The sequence below is a fragment of the Nomia melanderi genome, chromosome 11, assembly GCF_051020985.1.
Source record: "Nomia melanderi isolate GNS246 chromosome 11, iyNomMela1, whole genome shotgun sequence".
Classification (NCBI taxonomy): domain Eukaryota; kingdom Metazoa; phylum Arthropoda; class Insecta; order Hymenoptera; family Halictidae; genus Nomia; species Nomia melanderi.
Window position 1 is genome coordinate 8,266,742 of NC_135009.1, and position 21,428 is coordinate 8,288,169.

General features: G+C 38.6%; 1 protein-coding gene across 11 annotated transcripts in view; it reads left to right on the forward strand.

Annotated features, from left to right (window-relative positions):
- Positions 1-21,428, forward strand: part of LOC116430585 (phosphatase and actin regulator 2) — a 333,735-nt gene that overhangs the window by 288,365 nt on the left and 23,942 nt on the right. For 10 of the 11 annotated variants that reach the window (XM_076372288.1, XM_076372290.1, XM_076372291.1 and 7 more), the window contains 2 exons: positions 11,879-12,079; positions 19,018-19,251. In XM_076372288.1, coding sequence (XP_076228403.1) covers positions 11,879-12,079; positions 19,018-19,251 — 435 coding nt within the window. The remainder of the gene's footprint in view (positions 1-11,878; positions 12,080-19,017; positions 19,252-21,428) is intronic. The other variant, XM_076372289.1, reaches the window with a different exon arrangement.

Consider the following 21,428-nt stretch of genomic DNA (forward strand, 5'->3'; position numbering starts at 1 on the left):
AAACTGCAGACTCGTGTGCGTTTATGGAAATTTCGAAGTGCATGAATGCATGGGACACAGAGAAATATATAAAATATCCAAAATACAGTACTTCTTATAATATCTTTTCGAAAAAGCTATTCTCCGTCGTAATACTATCTTTCCAGTTACATTCCCAAAATTTTGAATTTACGTATATTATAAATTTAATATAAAGCAAGTTATCTAATCCATGCAGATTCTACAACTACAAACCTCTTCTCATTACGATTATATCTCATTAAACGATAGTATTGATTATATCGAATACTGTATTGTTTCTGGTTTCAAGTTCTTCCGAATAGTGCATACTAAAAATATCATTTGAAACACTTCGAAATTTAATTTACGATTACAAGCCACGGAGGAACTGTAATCGTCCCTTTTTCATTCTCGGGAATGAATTCGCGGGAACAGTTGACTCGCATTTCGAGATAATTGCATGCACATGAGACGAGAAGAGTAGAGTCTTGCTTGCAATAAAACCGACAACATAATCGGGAGGTGTAACAAGGGAAACGTACACGGCTGCAACTTGCCGGATAAATTGAATCGTTCCGTAGAAGTTCCAGTGATGTTCGCGCTCAGCTAATTCGCCCGGTATTCCCGCAACGAGAGTTAAGTTTTAGCAGACGTCGGGTTATCAGCTTGCACGCCGTAACAACGGCCGTAACAAATTTAGTAATTCTGTCCAGCGGTCTGACGCGAGAACGAATTTCTCGGATAAACAACGAATACATCTGCATCTCGCGTGTACCATCTACTAATACTAATTAAACACTGCTCCACTTTGGTTACGTGCCACGTGAACCTTAAGCTTCAATTTACGCAGGCCCTATCGCATTCAGTATTCATAAATCATTCTCTTCAAAGACACTCCAATTATGAATCCTATTTTCTCGAATGTTGGTTCACATGATTAAAACTCAGCACATACTCGATAGGGCCACAAAACTTCATCATTTTTCAAGCAGTGTGGCGAAGTTACAGATTTTTGTCGTGTAGGTCTTGCAGAAAATAAATGATTCTTGTTTCTTTAAATACAAATTGAGTAAAAGGACGTTTCAACAAACCTTCTTTGTAAGGGAAAATAGGTGAAATATTATATAACAGAATTATAGAAGTTTATTGCAGGAATAACCTGGAAATAGAGTAAAACGAATTCTCAATCTTCATTGAATATAAAATATTATGAACTCACAGCTACAAACTTTATCAAGCACGGGTACAAATATATATTTTAAATGCGTATTTAAAAGAAGTTGATGAATCTTTAAATTAATACTAATTAAAATTATCCTTTTCGCACATTAGAAACCTACAACAAATAGATACTCATTTCTACGTTCAATTTTCCACAGATTCATTCACGCCGTCTGTTTTCTAAATATTATTTGCGTGTTTATGATGTCAATTTGCACTGTCAGCTTGTTTCTCGGTTATTGGCTAGAATTCCTCGACTATATGAACCGCATTCGCGTGCACGACGTTCCCCAAAATTTTTCATAAACCACGCACAATCCGTAAAACATTTCCACTGGTCTGAATGCGATCTGCTCCAGCCGCGATTCAACAGAGACGTCTTTGTCATGCACGCCCGTCGCTTCCGCTCAAAATAAACGAGCGTCAGCGCTCCTGGTGATTTCAATTTCCCTCCCGCGGCCGCCGAAAGACAGAACACGCTATTGTGTACCGGGTGGTACGTGTTTTCAATCCGTAACACGGGCGGACACGTGTCGCGAGCATCTTGTACACGATGTTTTAACATCCTCGGGAAAAGAAACAACCGACGCCGCGGGAATTCTTGATATTTTCGTTAAAGGACACTCCGTACGTTTGATATTTCAGAACGGAATTCCAATTAACACTCCGCCGGCAATGTGGGACATTAAAAGCACGTCGGAAATCTCATTTCTATACGACTTCACCGGGATTTTTCATTTTCGTTGCAAAATTGCAGGAAAATTTCACTGAACTGTCATTTAGATATTAACACTTAGGCAATCATTTAAAAAATGCTATAACTACAACTTTTTTCATAAACTTTGATTGAAGTCATTCAACAGATTTTATTGAAAATTGTGTTTCACAACAGCAAGGAAGGTATTCATTGAATTGTAGATATTCCCAGTTCAAGTCTCACTAAATAACAATAAAAAAAAATTTACAAAAAATCTATGGCAATGTATTACTAAGAGGAAAGTGGGAGATCTCACCATTCGGTTGGCTAAGTGTTAAATTAAAGACTATAATAAGTAAACTGTGGATTTTCTTTTGTTTATGGGATATTTACGGGATATAAGTTTATAGCATTCTCGATAATAATCTGATTTCGTGATAACAAATGTCTTATGGTTGAAAATACGCTTAAGCGGATTTTAAGTTGCCGTTTCGAACGGTGATGTCACGGTCTCTTAATGCGAGCGGATAAAGACACGCGCGAATGCCTTCGTGAACGCGTCACGATCATTTCAAAGCGATAAAAGTCGATTTCGCGTCGAACGGAGCTGTTGCGGGTGTTCAAAAAAGAAGGAAAACGGCATTACTAACTCTAGAATGATATATAAAATCGAAAAGTACAGTCGCCAAAAATTTTTTAACAAAACTGTGCGAAATTGAAATAGCTGGTACAAATATCGAAAAAAGGAAATAAAGTTTTAATATCCTCGCAATGCAGGACACTCCAAATGTTCAATAAAAGCTCGTCTACAATAATTGATCGTTTTCATTTTAATGAGAATAAATGAACAAGGAATGCATGATTTATAAATTTAGTTACCTTTTTTCTGAAACCGCTTCGAATCAATCAATATCCGAGTAAATAGCTGACGGGAAAACAAGCTCTTAATTTTCCAAAGCCATGGAATAATGCTGTGATAATGCAGTTCCCGAGAATAATTAATTTCGAATGCCTCAGCTGTCGGGCGCCGATGAAGAAATAATTTTGAATGCTCCGCCTTTCTTCCGGGATGGTGTCATTTATTATAAACCACGATAACTGAATATTACGGCAACGCGATATAATGCACCGTGACAGCCCGCTCACACTGCCGAATTTCCCTGTGCGCGAGAAAAGAGTCCAACGAGACGTCGATGGCATGTCAGAGGAACGCCCGGTTTTATTTATGCGCGACGATGCCACACCAGCTTCGTTATAATGGTTCACTGCGGTGAACACGCGACGTTGATCGGATGAATTTTTCACCGAACGTCTGACCAATACTGTCTGCTTCCACTAGGCAGCTTGATAAATTATGGAACAAGCTGGTAAAAAATTTATCACTGTCTCCTTTGTGTCTGCTAATTAATTTCTCGTCGTTTGACAATTAAGGCACATATATTAACTTTCTAATCGTAGTCACACAGTTTAATTGTCTATGTAATTGTAAATTTTGTCAACTTTCTTAGCGTACGTTTTGTACAGTTTGTTGCTTCCTTTGGAGATCGTTCATTCTATTAATTTTCAGCTTTTTGCGATCTTTATTTTCTTTTATTGCATCTAAGTGTAAATGTTTTGAAATATATAGAAAATTATATGATATGATATTTGTGGGTGATAGAAGTGAGCGATAGATTGTAATGAAGTTGCAATAATTGCAGTAATATGAAAATGCAATAATAATGTAGTTCTCATAAACGCGTATACCTATGTATACTCCGCCTGTTCATCATCGAGTAAATCGAGCGTACAAATTATTTCGAGAGATCTACCAGCCCATTCTTATTTTTAGCCACCTCATTCCATTAATCTCAATCTAAATATTCACGGATTACCTCTCAATCTAATTAGGAAGCAAACGATCGAATAGCAACTGGTTAACAAATGAGGACCACCGGTTTTGGCACGTAACTCACGGGATGTGAGACCGTGCACGCGACGCAGCGAGTTGCATGTCGAGATGCGTGCGGGCGTGCGTGCGCGCGCGTTGATGCATTCGCCGAGCCTTCCACAGGTGCATCTTTGCACTTGGCATAGAAAACGCGACCGCGGAATTTCTCGAGCGGCAACAGTGAGCAAATTTCGGCTCTTTTCTTATTTGTCCGAGAAGAAAGTTAATTCGAAGCGTTCACAATCTAAAAAGTTGTCATTTCAACTTTTCTGTAATAAGACACGTCCAATAGAAAGTTTTTCTCATATTTCACCATCATTTTCGCCTACATCGAAAAATCATTTTCGCGACTGATTCGCTTATAAAACTCAGTATAATTAGCTTGACCTGATCACTACATTTATTGCGATTCGAGGTAAATGTATTTTCTAAATAAATTTCCGCCATGCAAAGCTATAATAATTCATAACGCTTGTAATCTTATGAAGATTATAACAATACATTTGTTTCCGATCTCTTCAGACATTCGTTACAGTATTTAAGTGAAACTATTTATTTTCAAAATCATTTCAGACGTCGAATACTTTCAAATTATTAATAATTGCAAAACAAGGAGACTAAAATCTGCTATTTTGACCGGTACGGGTTCTAGTATTAATTGAAAATTTCTCTATATCACAGAGCTCCAAGATAATAATAATTCTCCTGCATAATCGCTCGTCGTGTCACCCATTGCGACCTGATCGACGTTCTTATTAACTTTCATCTCAGCTCTGCTGTGAAAGTATCCTTACTCTATCGCCGCGTCTTCGACCCCCTAACGAAAGCCCAGCTGCACCGATGGCGAAACGTTCGGAAAACTTTCCTATTGGACACGGCTGACTCTCGAAAGCCTCTCGAACGACTACGGCAAGAAAGTTGTCGCGCGTACAGCCCGCTCTGCCGTTCCTGAATTATTTCGAGCGTGTTTTCTCGCGGCGGCCGACAGATTTACGCGGGGCTGGATTATTCGAACTGCAGCTACGGGGACATTGCACCCGGCCCGGTCGATAAATCAATTACCATAAATTCTTGGGTCACTTAAACACCGCGCTGAAGAAATTGGCTTGAGACTAATCGAGCGCAGAGAAATGATCTCGGTGAAAATACACGGTTCGCGTTAAGATTCAGGAAGCTGCGTATCGCGGAGGGAATCATTCGAAACGAACTGAAGAAAGGGAATAACGGAGATCGTGGCTGGTCGACAGAATTTATCTTCGGGATATTGAATATTAACACGCCATCGGTGACGGGAGCTTTTAGATTGCTTGAAAACAATTATAATTTGTGGGACAATTGGTGTTGACAGAGATCGTGGTTGTTCGACAGAATTTGTCTTCGGGATATTGAGTATTAATGTGTCATCGGTGACGGAAGCTTCCAAATTACTAGAAAACAATTGTAATTCGTAGGATCACTGGTGTTGGCAGAAATTTAACACGTCACAGATGATGGGGATTTCCAAATTACTTGGAAACAAATATAATTTGTGAAATAACTGGTGTTGACAGGAATTTAACACGCCAACAATGACGAGGATTTCCAACTGACTTGCAAACAATTATAATTTGTACGATAATTGGTGTTGACGGACGTCGTACTTGTTCGATAGAATTTATCTTCGGGATATTGGGCATTAACACGTTACCCTGATTAAGAAGGCATTCAAATTACTTGAAAACAATCAGAATTTGTAAGATGTCTAATGTCAGAGTTAAATGTTCAATAGCGTAAATAAGTAGATAATAATGTAACGTGAGAATTGTAATATCAAATAATTAATAGTTGTCCATCTTTCTCTTTGCCACAAAAGAATAAATGAAACGCTGACGTTTTTCATGGCCGTGAACATGTTAAATGGTAACATTTCGGAACGTTTCAGTTGGATTTTAATCGGATTTATTTTGTGAAAAAGAGTATTGGAAGATTCTCTTTTGCTCTCGTTTGTCTTTGTATTGTTATTAACGCCAGATTTCGAAACCCTTGTATTGTATTATTACATGATGACATAATTCATTCGTGATCGCTTACATAACCGCGAATGATTTCTCGCAACACTTCTCGTAGATGTAGCTACACGCAAAAATAAAGTTGTTCGGCTTCTAATTATATTCATTTATTATTGTTTCGCTTGACAGTGGCGCTCCGACTTTATCGTATTACAATTCCTTTCTTTCTTTCATCTCTTCCATTCATTTTAATTGAGTACCAATCAATTATCATCGATGCTTAGTCGAAGCTTAACTTTATCAACCCCCAAGGAAGGCTGAATAGGAAAAGAAATGAATTCTGCAGAAATATAGTTCAAGTTCAACGAACTTCTTCGACCATCGACTAAAAGTAAATGGAAAAAAGTTATTTCCGCAACAGTACATGATCCGAACTGAATTCCGTTAATCATTCGGCGAAAGTAAATAGAAAAATGTCAATTATACAAGAGTGTACGGTCCAAATTAAATTTTATCTGATGCGAAGCAAAAATAAATTAAAAGAAGAGTGGTAGAAAGACAGGGCAATTGTTCCGAATTACTCCAGCTATAAATAAGCTCTAAATTATTTTAATAACCCTTATCAGTCTTGTAACATAACAATTAGTATTAGATTGAGTGAAAATTTTACAAAATACCACCGGCTATATTTTGATCACTTGTACGTCAATTTATGTTTCAAAAATAAAAATTTATGCAAAAATATTTTAACATTGGTCTTTGAATAAACCCAAAGAGTTTTGTTGTTAATATAAGGGTTGAAAGAAAAAAGTTATAGTGAAGGAAACGTTGAGAAACATTTTGTTGATCTTGGATGGACGTAGAACAGAATACGAAGGTTCGAGTGTTCTGAGTTATGTATAGGTCTGGGTTAGGTTCTATTGCATTATCACTTTGCACAATGGCAAAAACATAAACATGAGCGGTGACAAATCACGAGCGTTGTGAGATTTATTCTCTCAACCTAATATTCGCAGGAATATAAATTATTTCCGAATAGGCCGCGAATTATTTTAGTAACTCTGATCAATCTTGTAACATAACAATTATTGTTTGCCTAAAACAAACCTTAGAAAAAAAGTTATAAACACGGAAATATTGCAAAACGTTCTATTAAGTTCTCATACACGTAGAATGAAGCACGACCATTTTATTGCTCTTCGATGACTCTTTAGAGTTATCTCTAAATTTGTATTAGCTTCAGTTACATTCAGAATATAAACAAAACCATAAACACAATCGATAGGAGACTATTATTCCCATTAGTATCAATTACCTATATACGAATAGAAAATTATTTCAGCAATTGTAAAATAACAATTACTGTTTGCTTCGGGCAATCTTTAAATAAAACTCATAAACAAGAAAATATCGAGAAACTTTCTGTTAACCTTTTATGTACATCGTCCGAAATACGACGATCCGAATGCATTGAATTATCTCTAGATCTAGATTAAATCCAGCTACGAACAGAAACAAAACCATAAACACGATCTATAGAAGACTATTATACGAACGCCGTGAGAATTACTTTCGCAACCTAACATTCCTATTAGCATCATTTAAGTGGACCCGTGGTTCGGGGCAATCACCGAAGAGAGCTCCCTTCGGGCGTCCTTGCCGAAAATCGAGTGAACGCGCGATAAAATCGCGGCGCGAGAGTCCGTTGTCTCTCCGCGGCTAATGACAACGAAGAATCTGGGGTAACGAGGGACGCGCGTCGAGAAGGTCGGCGTCGGTGTTCGTCGCGCAATCCGCCCGACGTTTCTCTGTCCATGCTATTTTAAGCAGGGTCGCGTTTCTAGCTTCTAACAGTCTGGCCCGCGCGTCCCGTCCACGCGGAACGACTCGCGGTTCACGGGAAACCGTCGATCTCGATCACCGACGTGGCTTATCTGATCGAGACGCGATCCGAAGGGTTTCGAGCCTTGGCGGCGATCGGCGAATCGATTCGCGCCGGTTGATACATAAATCCAACGGACGCGTCGGATAGGTGGGCTTCCTCTTATAAATAGCGGCGCGCTCTACGAGGTGAGAATTATTCATCGGCCGTGATCTTTGAAACGCGAGCTTAACATATATATTGGCTTGTATGTCACCTTCCTGTGTCGGAGTTGGTAGCTTAATCTTGCAGAGTGGTTTCGTTATTACGGAGGAATTATTTAACCCCTTCCTCGACGATTTACTAGCGCAGTTGTGGTTGTTGGAGCTGGTTATCGTTGGGAATTTATTAGAAAAAAGATTCATGTTCTGTCTGTAGGTTTACTGTGAATCGTGCAGATTAATGGAAAGAAAAGTAATGTCCTGTTCGAAGTCAGGGGAATTGAATGACATTTATGTTCGTTAATTTTGAAATGTTCGTCATGGGTCTCGTGTGATGTTATTGAGGTAATGGATTAATTAGGTTACTTGTTTCTTAGCATGTTTGAAAAGAGGATTAGAGGAGTTCTCACGTTTTCTGTTTGTTGATTTGTATTTTCTACTTGTTCATCCAAATTCTCGCCCTTCTTTGACCCCTTGCGCTGCGATTGCATTGAAGGTTGTATCGATTAGAACGTTTCGCTTTTGAGAATTCTAATTACGCTGCAGAGTTTCGTAAAAGATGACATTGTTATTGAGGAGTTTACAATATTTCATTAAATGAAAGAAACCGTCTTCGTAAAATGCAAATAAAATTAAGGAAAAATATGGTGTCACCTTTCTATACCTTAAATCACGTGTTAGGATTTTAAATACATACACACGTAAGACACATCGCACAAATATGTGACACTAGTCGCGAACGTATTAAGAAAAAAAGAATCATAAAGCATTTGGACGGGAATTTGGGAATTTTATGTTTTACAAGCTGTTCAGGGTTTCTGTAAAGATCCGCAGTGTAATGATTCAGTGACTTGTTTATTCGGGATGTCTACGAAACATTTAAGAATTACCAAGAAAGACGAGCGAATTCCATGGACGGACGCGACGCTGTAATTTTTTTCTCGCCCCGTGGGACGAGTCCCGCGCGAGGAAATCCGTCAGCTGACAGATCACCACGCGAAATCAGATTTTCGTCGGCTCGTGGGTAGCGTGATACATGCAGCTGGCTTTTGCTCGGGGTTCCTCGGCGACGATTTGGAATAGTGCCAATGGAATTCCGAATGTCGGTATCCGCGTCGACGTTACTAATAACGTCAACATTGTGGAGAGGCCGAAGGTCGGGCCAACTTGACAGAAGTCAACTTTCGAGAATACTTTAACCGGACATGCGACAGAATTTCACGTGACATTTCTCGCGGTATCATCATTATTCAAATGTCTATTATTCATTCTTCTCCTAGAAACCATTCTTTAACCCGTTACTTTCATAATATCTTAATAACATCGCGTTCGTAGCAAAGAATGTATTCACTAACACTGAAACTACCAAACATATAAATTACTTCCATTATATTGTATAAATTACGAGAATAATTTTTCAAGATTTTACGTAACTATTATTATTCTATTTGTATAAAGAAATTGATTTACTTAACAATTTCTCAAGAAAAATACCTTTGCAATTTTACTAGTTCGTTAATTCCAGCGGCAATTTATTAATCCCGTGTATAATCGCCGATCGTCGAATAAATTCTAAGTACCATACTTCTTTTATCACGATGCAATTAAATCGCAAATATAATCAGTGTTCAGATTAATGAAAATGTTATCACGGAATAACTCTGGTGGAGGTAGTCCGAAACCCGTAAATTTCCCTCTGTCCATCCCGAAAATCGTTTCGAAAGCCAAGGTCGATCCTTGAACCGCTTATTGGGCGATGGAGAAGGATGGAGGATGTTTTTATTCCCGCGTCGACCGACGGAATTCAACAGTTCGAGAGGAACGCGCGGCCGCGGCGCGTGTTTACGCTCGTCGCAAAAATTTCCCCGAGCGCGAAAACAGAAGAGTTAGTCAGCGGAGCTAGTGACGTTCCACGCGCGGGCGTCGCGTAACAGAGCCCGGGGGCGGCATGGTCAACGATCTGAACCCCTGATTCTGGCACCGTGATCCACCGATTTATTTCTATCCGGACGATTTCGTCGCTGTGTGACGAATCCGTCTTCGCTGCCGCAACACGCTTGCACTTTTTTATTTTAGGACGCTTTCGGACCAGTTCACTGTTTCCTGAAATGGTAAAACTAATACACTTCTCGTAGGATGTCCTCCTTTGTTGTTTCCTTGATTGTTTCATCGATCAAGCTTATTTTTCTGTTACTTATTACTTATACAATGCGAATCTTTGCTTACAATTGTGCATTTCCAAATCTCCCATAAATGCATAAATATTCGCAGTGCATAAATAATAAATAACACAAAAATCAGCTTAACCAGTGAAATAATCAAAGTACGCGATGCGAAGAAACATATAAGATATCGAAAGAATTTTTGTAGGAATATCTGTTTCCCACCGTAATTCTGTTCTTCTAACTGTGTTCTTAATAATTTTGCATAAAGATCTATAGTTTGATTATTTGTATATGGAAGTTACGATAGATAATTAAGTTACATTGCAGATTTATTAGAAAAGACTCCTCAGTTTATACAAAAGAAAATTACTCAATATTTAAAATAGTGAGAAAGAAAAAAGATTTATAACCTCGTTTATACATTATTGTTGAATATGTGTATACCTGCAAACGATGGACAAAAGTAATAGAAAGGTTTCTCGTAATTACGGTATTCACGCCGTATAAATATAACTTCAAATTGCGACGTATAAAATACGAACGAAAGACCTGTGGACATTTTTTAACCGGAAACGATGACAAATGGAGCGAGGACAAGGCTGATTAGAACAAACGCAGTGAACACGATTCGCGGCGTGTTTCTTTCTTTTTTTCTCTGGCCAATAAAATTTGCCGCGAGGACGCGAACGAGCGTAAATCATGATTTACGCGAAAGTCCTGAACGCGAGGAGTTTATTATCCATCCCGCCCCCTCGTGGAGAGAGAGATCGCAATTCCGCAGAACAGTTTCGCGAACGTGACCCGTGGACACGCAGTGAAAACCCAGTTATGAATGAAACGACGGGGGAAATAACATGCTGGAAGAAACGTTCAACTTTTTTAACGGTTCCGAAAGACCTCGGGCGGTGTTGTTTAACCAATGTAATTTCCCGTTGACAAGTAGGATACACGCGCGGTTGAAAATGAACAGAGAGCTCCGCTAGGTTCGTTCTTCCATTAAATAGAACTTTTGCCGCAGCTGACAGTGCGATTAACTAACCAATTGTTACAATTGTTAATTAACTAATTAAAGCAAGGATATTTATTGAAGCAAATGGACGAATGCAAAAGTAACTTTTAAACGAAATTGCAATTGTTTTCTTTGTCCCAGTCCCGCGTAAAATAAGGAGTGGCAGTGATTGCAATCAAGAACTAAATTAAGAAAGTTTCGAGCATAGTGGGTAATTAAAAAAGAACATACTTTCAATATACAAAGGGTGTATCCCAAAGACTTTTGATTGAACGTTAACAATGAATTAAATATCGACTTTATACTTCGAAGTAACTGTTCCTTGGCGAACTGAGTGAAGCCGCCATGTTGTCGGCGCCAGGCTTCTCGCAATCTTTCCCAGTAAAACAATAAGAATACAACGATAAAAATTCATTCCCAAAATTTAAATATTCCGCACACAATCTTCTTCCACACGAAACGTTTGTATTATCGATTCAGAAGAGATCATCGCGAATCGATTAGAAACGAATGGACAGAGATCCACCGATCCGCTCTGACTCGTTTCGATAACGGATGAAACGTCTGCGGCTTCCCGCTCGAGTGATCACCTCTTCGAAATACACACGGAAAAATCGGAAAAAAATGGCAAGACAAAACGGAGAGACGAAAAGGGAAGAACAACGAATTAATCGGACGGAGGTTTAGGATTAATTGGACACGGTTCGCAGCGCGTTCGTTCGACGGAACCGCGTCCCGATCGGTCTGACGGTTTGGTCTGGAACATTTTTTTTTTTTCTGTTGCAGAGCCGAAGAAGGAAAAGACTGAACAGAGTGCAAATGGCGCGGTATCGCCGAGCGGTGAGCCGCAATCGAATCAGGGCACGGCCACGACCGGCAGCGTGCCGGTCACGGCCGCGGCCCCGAATTCGGGGGACCAGCAAAAGCCGTGTAGGCCAAACACCCTGGAAGCCAGGGTGGTAACCAGGAGACTGATCTTGTTCGACAGTGAGTACTGTTTGCTCTGTAGACGAAAACGTGTTACACTTTAACACCTTCACGTAGAACAAAACACGGGGTGGTGGGCCTTAACGCTTTCACGATCTCGACTCGTTCGCCTGATTGCACCGGTCACGGATGGGCTTTGTAGAAACTTTAGATCTCGACGCGTTACTAAACACGTATCTCGCTTCGTTGGTCACGGCGGCTCGTTCTTTAGAGAACGGCCAACTGCACGAAATCTTACCACGCTTTTGTACCAAGATATTTTCAGAGCAAGCGAGATTTGTTGGTAATTTAGTGGACACCTGGTTGCTTCTGCGATGTTTCCTTTGTCGGGGGTGAGGAGGTTCTTGGATGTTTCTGGGTTTTAATGGTAGGCTTCGTTCTTTTGGGAAATTCTAGGAAAAGCGGATGTTCGGATTTGTTGGCAGTTGTTTCTTCTTGGAGGCTGAAAAACAAGGCTTAAGATTGTTGAGCTTTTCTATGAAAATGGTATTTATCATTGTAAGCATTGGACATCTGGCTGCTCCGTCAGTAATCTTTCGTTTATAGAGGATGAAAAGATATTTGTTGTCGATCTTTTTCTATTAGGTACAACAAGATTTGAAGACTTTCAGGAATTCTTGAAAATAGAAATCTCGTTGTTTCCTCGCTGAAAACACCTTCGGAGGTTCTTAGTCTGTAGCGCTGGTGTCCAACTTTCGTAGGAAATAATTCTTCAAGAAATATTAAACGTCCAAGGGTTCCGCCATCGGTCGTCAAAATGAAATTGAACAGCGCGTGACGTTCGGACATAGGGTCGCGAAGGTTTAATAAAAGCGAAAATCAAAGATTAATCAACTGTATTTTCTAATATTGTTCCTGTGCCGGATTACAACGGGCTGCTCGTAATACCTCGAACGTCGCCGCGCGAAACAAATAAAAATAGTTCGATCGGCTCGCACGGATTATCGACTTTCCTGCTTATGTTGGCCGTTTCGCGATTGAAATAATAGGTTTTTGAATTAACGGGAAAAACTGGCCGAGCCAGAACGGAAGGGAATGAAGTCGAACCGAATAACCTGGACATTATATGGAGGTACGTGTCGATATTGCACCCACGGTGAAGCTGGGATATTACTATAACCCGGGAAACTTTGAGCCAATTTAATATAGCTCACTTCTTTTTTCCCTGTGAGCTATTAAATTCCAGCCACCGTACCTTGTATCGGTCTGCGATATTCGGAATTTGTTGCACCGCGCGCTGTACTCGTTTCAACGAAACGAAAATCCAAATAAAAATAATCGTCCACTGAACGGTCTCTTTAAAACCCAAATTATTCCGCAGTCCGTTTTCCTTCAATGGATATTGATTTTCCACAATACATTAAAAAGTTAATTTCGTATTTTCATCGTTTGTATTCGTAATTCTCGAGTTTCCCCTTCTCTCACTCTCCTCGCGGTCGGATATTTAAATAAATATATTCTTTCTTCATAAACTATTCACTTATATTTAATATTATTCAAAATTCATTGAAGAATTCTATAAATTTCAGTAAAGCCTCTATTCCACTCGAGAACCAAACTTAACTCTAAACGCACCGCGAACGGTCAAATGACCGGTTTCAAAATTTCATTAAAAATTCTCCGCTTTCTTCATTCGTTTAACATTCAATCAAACCCCTTATTATTTCTGTTTCTGTTTTCAATCAAAATTAATTATCGTTTAACTTGTTTACTTTTATTTTATAAACGATATAGATATATACAAATTGTCGGTACGTTTAGTGTTAACGAAACGATTAAATCGACTCGTAGTCACCAGCATTTTTCCTCGATAAAATCCGAGTTCCTTAATTGACGGAAGGGACAATCAAACGTTGATCTATAAGAAACGTACAATAAAGCGTTCGAATTTTAGCCGAGTGTCAAAGGAAATCTCGGGAAAGTTGTCGCGGCGCGTGGCTTTCATCGAAAATCCGAAATCATGGTAGCTCGCCAAACGTGGCGTGCCTGTCGGCTCTTCAAAGAGCCGTTCGCAAACGGAACAAGCTAGGGATAAAAACGTTCAACGTCCGCGTCTTCAACTGGAACTAGAAGTTTCGCATCGATTCCGGGGCTGGTGAAACGCTGCCCGCGAAGCTCGCAACGGAACGATAAACTTTTACGTACCGCCGGTTCCATCTTGAATCGCCTTTAAAACTCCCGTTTGCCTTCCGAACTTCAAAGTTCCCTTTTATCTTCGACTTGTCCCTGCCTCTCCTGCGGGACTCTCGAATTTACTTACCAACGAAATCCTCTCCCCTCGTATACGCCCACCGCCATTACGCGACCCCTGGAAACATTCTACTGTACATTTTATGCGTTAACCGCTTGCCAAACGCTGTAAAACGTTTCGTCCGATGGCTGGATAAAAAGATTCCCGAGGTTTTTCCTTCTTCCTGGCGAGTTTGAACACTGGAACAACTGGATAGATGAAATTACATTCCTGATTTGTACTTTTACAATAACTGGAAAGATGTAGATGCTTCTTTGAAGGATTACTGAAGAAATTGATGCTTGATCAAGATATTGAAAGACATTTTACTAATGGCATTATTATAATTTCTATGAAAAAAATTGTAAACGTTGATTTAAATGCTCGGTAATTGTAGTGTTAATTTATTTCTATTCCTTCTTCGAGGCATTCATGAGAATATAGAACGCTGCAGAAATTTCATGGATTATGAAATCTAGTTTATTAACGCGAGGAAATAATTATATTGCAACAAGATACGCGTCAGATTTGTTATGTTTTTACAATTTAATTAATAATCTGGACCTTTGTTATGTTCTCGCAGTTTAATTAATAATCTGGACCTTTGTGGGGAATCAGAATTTTCTAATTAACTTCAAAGATATAATTGATAGTACGTTAGAATAATTTCGCTCATTTAATTAGAAATTTACCTCGCTTCCTTTTAATCAGGTACCAACAAATAATAATTTCGTTTGAAAGATGTAGCCAAAATTTAAACAAATTCTCTGTATCCACTGGCATTCCCGTTTTTAAAGGTGTGCTGTGTCCACAGCGAAACGAAACGCAAACACCGCGGAATTCCGAGGAAGTTGGCGCAGAGGATACAATACCTGACCGCAGATCCGTCGTACGAAATTTCGCCGGTCCGCGAATAGTTTCGAAGGATCGTGCTGGAATTCCGCGAGTTTCCAGCGTAGAACGGTCACCACTCGGCCTGTGAACGAATTTTGTAACTCATCGCGGTCATTGATATTGTTACGGCGTAGGAGAAGATCATTTTAAATGGTCGGAAATTGTTGGTTTTCACGATTTAACGTTGTTTAGCGTTTTACACTAGACGTACGAGTCAACAGTAACTGATGACAATAAATGAAAATGTTCACTAAAACGCTGTTAGCAAGGAAAATGGCAGGGTAGTAAGTCCAATATGACAAAGTATTTGTAAAACACTGAATTTTTATAGCAAAATACCTCGAAGAATATTTCATTTTCAATGATAATATCTTAAACTTTTTTTACGTAACATGACGCAAAGAAAGGATATATGAAAGAAAGCGTAGAGTTTTATGTAAAACAAGTCCAGCTGCACTTTAAAACTGCATCACTGCATTTCTGAAAAAACTGGTATTGTAGTATGATAAAACCTATCAAATAGTGCAAAGTTCTTCTTCGTTTTTCTTCTAACTTTAAGGAACAAAATTGTAGCCTTCCTTAATTATTATATATTTAGATTCACATATACAACCTGTATATATGAATTGATAGAGTGCTTCGTAATCAGTGGTTTACGGTCGAACAATAAGGAAACTGTACTAGTTTTGCGTAGCAGAGGAACAATAGAGAGGTTGTTACACTTCTGAATAATCTGCAACTTAGAATGGGACAGTAGGGAATTTGTTATAACTCTTAGGAGTCAGTGTTTCCTAGAAGCCGTTTATTTTGAGTAATAACAATATCAAACGCGGAGCCACTTATCGTTAACTGACGCTTCATTGAAACGAGCTGTTATTCTCTCCGATCTGTAAATCAAAATATATCTTTCCCCCGGGATCACAAGTTTCCCAAAATTTATTATTCAAGAGAGGAGAATGCTTCATACGCAATCGCCAGAAAAGGATTCTCGCAATCTCGAGCGCTGATTTATGAACGCTGATCCGATGTTTCGATGTTGACAGCATAAAACTTTATGTATCTTGCCGTTCCCCACCGGGAAATTCAATTACGATGATGAGAGAATGCAACGTATCTTGTCTGACTTCAAACGACAGGTTCTCTAATTAACTCTTTGATTGCGTGCGGCGCCTAAAGGCTTGTTTGTTGATGCACGTGACACCTGGAGATCATTGTATACCGCGCAGAACGAGTCACTCATTGGAGTCGAAAAAGTGAGAGGATTATTCTGATCCCACGGACCGCAAAATAAGCGATATTCGCAATTTTCTTTGGCGAAGGAAATGAATTCGTCGACTGGAAATGAAATGTAATTTGAATTTAGCGATACGTGTTCCTCGAGCGACTGCGTTGGCGATGAATATAAAGATATTCCGAATATATAGAAAAAGAATGAATACAGAAACAAATGAATATACAGAAAGATCTCTTTTTTTTCGTCATATTAATTATCAACATTGATACATATAATAATACATATAATAATACAAATTATAGTTTCAATTCTTTTCATCCACTTACTGCTTACACAGGAGAATTCAGAAAATGTCAGATTCGTCGAACAAGTAGTCTCCCCGTTTTCAATAACGCCATTCGTGGCAACGCATGCCAAGCAAAACGAGAAACCAGTACCAGCCCCTCGCTCCTTCGGTAGTTCCCATCGGGCGAACTTTGTCGAATTTCATTGTAAAAGTTGCGCAACGCCTTCTGAAAAGTTCATGCCTCCGAGGACCGAAACAGATAAAATAAATCGACCTTTAACCAGAACGACCCTTTAAACTCTGGCGAGCAAGAATTCCAATTTAAAAGCGAACTCCCGAATTTCCGGGGGAATCTCGCGCGTAACGGTGACACGGTTGCCCTCCATTTATTATGCTTTACACAGGCCACGGCTCGTCACGTGACAAATGAACCGCGGCGGGAACAATACAGAGCGGCGCGGAAGAAAAGGGAAGAAGAAATATACGCGTTCAGTGGAAATGTACGACGTGCCGGGGCGCGAAACTTCCCGAACGGAATTTCGGCGATTCGTCACCGCGGACTCGGTCGGGAGGAAACGATATGCCGGCTCACGGCTGCCAAGCCATCCGGCCGGCTATGGTCCTCGGTGAATCATGTCTCGCGAAAGGATTGGCACGCGCTTCTTCTCTGACGGCGCGTGTCTATGAATAACGCTGTCCGCCGATTCTGACAGCGTGCCGACGACATTCACGCGTGGACACGAGAGATAACCCTCCAGGAATCGCGTCTGGAGGATCTAGAAGCTCGGGCCGATCCTAACACTAAAACCTATCGAGCAATTAGAATGACTTGTTGCCAAGTTTTTCTACAAATTAGAACATGTTTCTTGAGATTCGATCGGTCTCCTAGTTTTGTATCTATGCAAATGTACGAATTTAATTGAAAATCTTTCGCAAAAACGCTTTGTCGTTTAAATACGTCCAAAAGAAACGTTCTGAAGTGGGTGAATTTGACAGTTGCGTAGTTTTAGTGCTAAGGGAGGATAGTTGAGATTTCGGAATGTTTGCTGTTACTTCTTGTTTCGTAGCTTAACCTATTCGGGATCAAACTGTTTTTAACCAGGTAACTGTTGCGACTTCTTTGAAAATTGTGTACCTAACATGTGCCGGGACAAGTAAGTTGTAGCTGTTTTTGACGAATACACTCGTCGTAACACGAAATCTTGATATTTCTTTATGACGAGTATACTCGTGAAACACAGCTAACTGGTTAGAAGACGGTCCCTAAGAGTCGAAACTTCTTTTCGGTTTATATTGACAGTTTAGAAAGAATATTTGTTGTCTTGGGAAAATATTGCGAGGTTTTAGCTTAAAGTTTTAATCTTTACAAGCCGTTAATTTTTTATTTATTTGTGTGCGATGAGTCTTTTCGACGAAGTACTGCATTACAGGTTTGGAATGGGTTAATATCGTGTCAGGCTCGTGGTGAAGGTTTCGAACAGAATTTGAGAAATATAAATGTTGGTAAATTCTTTGGAATTGATATTGAATATTATTCTCTTATTGTTAACTGTTATACTTTAGAACAAACGAAGACGTAGAAAGTGCCTGGAATTGTTCTCTTTTTTCAATAAATTGTTAATGAAAAAGTAGTTGTTTACAGTTGAGAAAGGAATTGTAGTGTAAGGGACTACAGGATTTCGCGCGAAATAATTTTGATCGATTCTTTCGAATTTGTATTTTGTGTATTGCACATTTCAAGGAGAAAACTTCAAACAGTTGAAATTGAGAAATATGGTTCCATAAAGAATTCCATTGGAATTCGAATAAAATAAAGATTCTTTCGTGCTGTTTTGATGTTTGTATTTTATTGACTTTTGGTTTAGTATTATATTATCTGTTTGCCTCTGAAGAATTATGTAGCGAGACAGCGTCTCTTTAATTTTCATTCAAGGAAGATTTAACAGGCTACTTGCCAACAAGCATTGGCATCGGAACGTCCAACTCGTGGAACTATATTTTCTAGCAATTTTTCTCGTGTGGGTAGTAATTGTATACCTATAAACTGTACATTCTAAGAAGCATCGGGATGCATTTATTTCTTTTTGCTACGCTTATAAGCCTTAGTCAGAAGTTTTAAATAATTAAAGACGAATTTCTTGGAACGAGATATTGAGGAACATAGGATCCAGAAGAGAAGCCTCCAGTTCTATTAAAACTAATATTTTATTTCAAAAAGAGATGTATTTTGAAAATATTATCGGGTTTTCGCAAATTATGATGATAGTAACATGTTATTTTCTATCTGTTTGCAGTGGAGAAGGGGGTCCTAGACCAAAGCAACGAGAGCCAGCAGGTGATCGAGAGGTGTTACCCTCTGCCACCTCAGAACCCATTGATGCTGTCGGAGCTGCCGGAACCGCCGATACCGTTGAGCGAGATCGGGCCAATCCCGCCCCCGCCGATGTTCAGTTCTTCGAGTCCTACTCTATTGTTGGCCAAGCAACGACAGATACGTAACACTTTGTCGTCGGATTACGAGGACGAAGGTATGCGAACATACTTATTCATTCTTTAAATAATTTTAATTCCCAAACATGCCGCAAATAACTTTTTACGTCTGACAAAGTATTAACACGAATGCCATGGTGGTCACCGGTGACCCTCAACCAAATCGAATTACTATAGTTCATTGAATTAAACGATGATTATCTGGAAACATTTGTACATTACAAATAATGCTATATAACCCGGTGACATTCAGCTCGATGAATATGCAGTAATAATAATGGAATTCAATCTAATGATTGAATATTAAATTCTTTCCGTTTTGTGGATTTTGCTTTGTGAAATCGTGCGGCGTTCGGTAATATTTAATACTCTCAATATATTAGAACAATTTGTTCCTTTTTCCTTTTACTAGATAAAAAATAATATTGACTATATTTTCTTCCTTGTTTAGTAAAACGAATTCTTGTTTATGAGATAATTTTCTATTTTTTTTAAGTATTAATTGAAGTATATGTATGTTATCTCTTGAGTAGAAATGCTATTCTTAATAATTCATATGGAGTTAGGTATCATAGCCACATCAAGGGATACCAGTTCCCGTCGATCAAGCGGGTTAAACAGCATTGGTTAGGGTTTTATGCAGAGATGAGTTAACCGCTCATTTTAATACCTTTCATCAGTATTCAGCAATCTTGTCTGACTTTATGCATAAGTTTAATCTCTTGGTTACGTATTCTCTTGTCAGTGTTTATCTGATATAACTCATTTAATTAAAAGTTTTCCCCTTCAATTGTTGAATTTATTCCTAATTAATTTCATTTATTCGTGGAGTACTCAAATGATTCAGTCATTAATGAAATTACATGACACAAAGGGAGTAATTCGAAATTAATTGAAATTATTATTCCCTTAAATTTAATATGAATTTAAATAGTTATTGTTACTGAAGGGAAGAATATTAGTTATAAATGTTACAATTCAAATTCAGAATAGAGTCATTAACAAATAAAGAAACTTCAAAAGATAATATTCATAAACCAATATAATATTCACATTTTCAACGACAATATTGGATATTCCTCCCACGTATAGTCTCTCACAGTCTTGTAACATGTAATCTCCATGTTTCCACGAACGTAGATTGCAATAATAATCTCCTTATTCTATATTCGCAGACTACGTGTAATCTTCGTGTTCCACACTTACTACTAGTAGTATACCATACGTGCATTCCCGCCATGTTCTACAATTCTACTATGCAGCATGCTCTTTCGTATTCCGCACTCGTAATCCTGCAAAATGTTCCTCTTATTTTAAAATAATCCTCGCGTTCTGCATTACCATTCCACGATATATATTCTTTGTATTCCAACCATTTACACTGCCCAACACATATTCTTCGTATTCCAACCATTTACACTGTCCAACACATATTCTTTGTATTCCAACCATTTACACTGTCCAACACATACTTTGTATTTCAATAACCAATCGGAAATTCCTGCAGTATCTCCACATATACACAATACTAAAATTTCTTCGTCGTGCACTGTTTTCAAGAAATTTCTTTGCCAGAGAAAAATGAAATTTTAACACTGAAACTACCGGACGGGTCAAATTGACTCATTTCAAAGTTTTTATTTTGTAAATATTCAAATTATGAAGACACGTTTGCAAAAAATTGTTTATTAAATAAACCCTTCGAATCTCGAGAAAATTATTGTTCTAATTTTTATAGAAAATTATAAATTAGCTACTGTAACTGTTCGGTAGTTTTAATGTTCAACTGAAAGACTTTATTGTTTCCTTTTAACATTGAATTTTTTAAGAACTACTCGATGAAATAATAGAATTTACAAGAATCGATTATTGAATTTTGAAATATAGAAAGAAAAATTCGAAATCGTTGTTAGCGTAAGTTTTTGATAGTTGGATTAAAATTAGCTTTATAACTTAATTACGTTTTTCGAATAGTGGTTCACGAGAGATGTATAACATACTAATTAATTTCTTTTATTGGCAATGCGGTGCAGAATCCTCTCACATTTTAATATATTTCAAAATATCAGTATGGGTCCTGTGGTTAAACCGGGCTTACTATACGTTTCACGATGTATTCAGTTAATCCTCTTACAACACATACAGCGTTGTAACACATACACTTTTACAAAAATTGCGGCAGCGTTTCTGTAACACGATATCCTCACAAAACGTT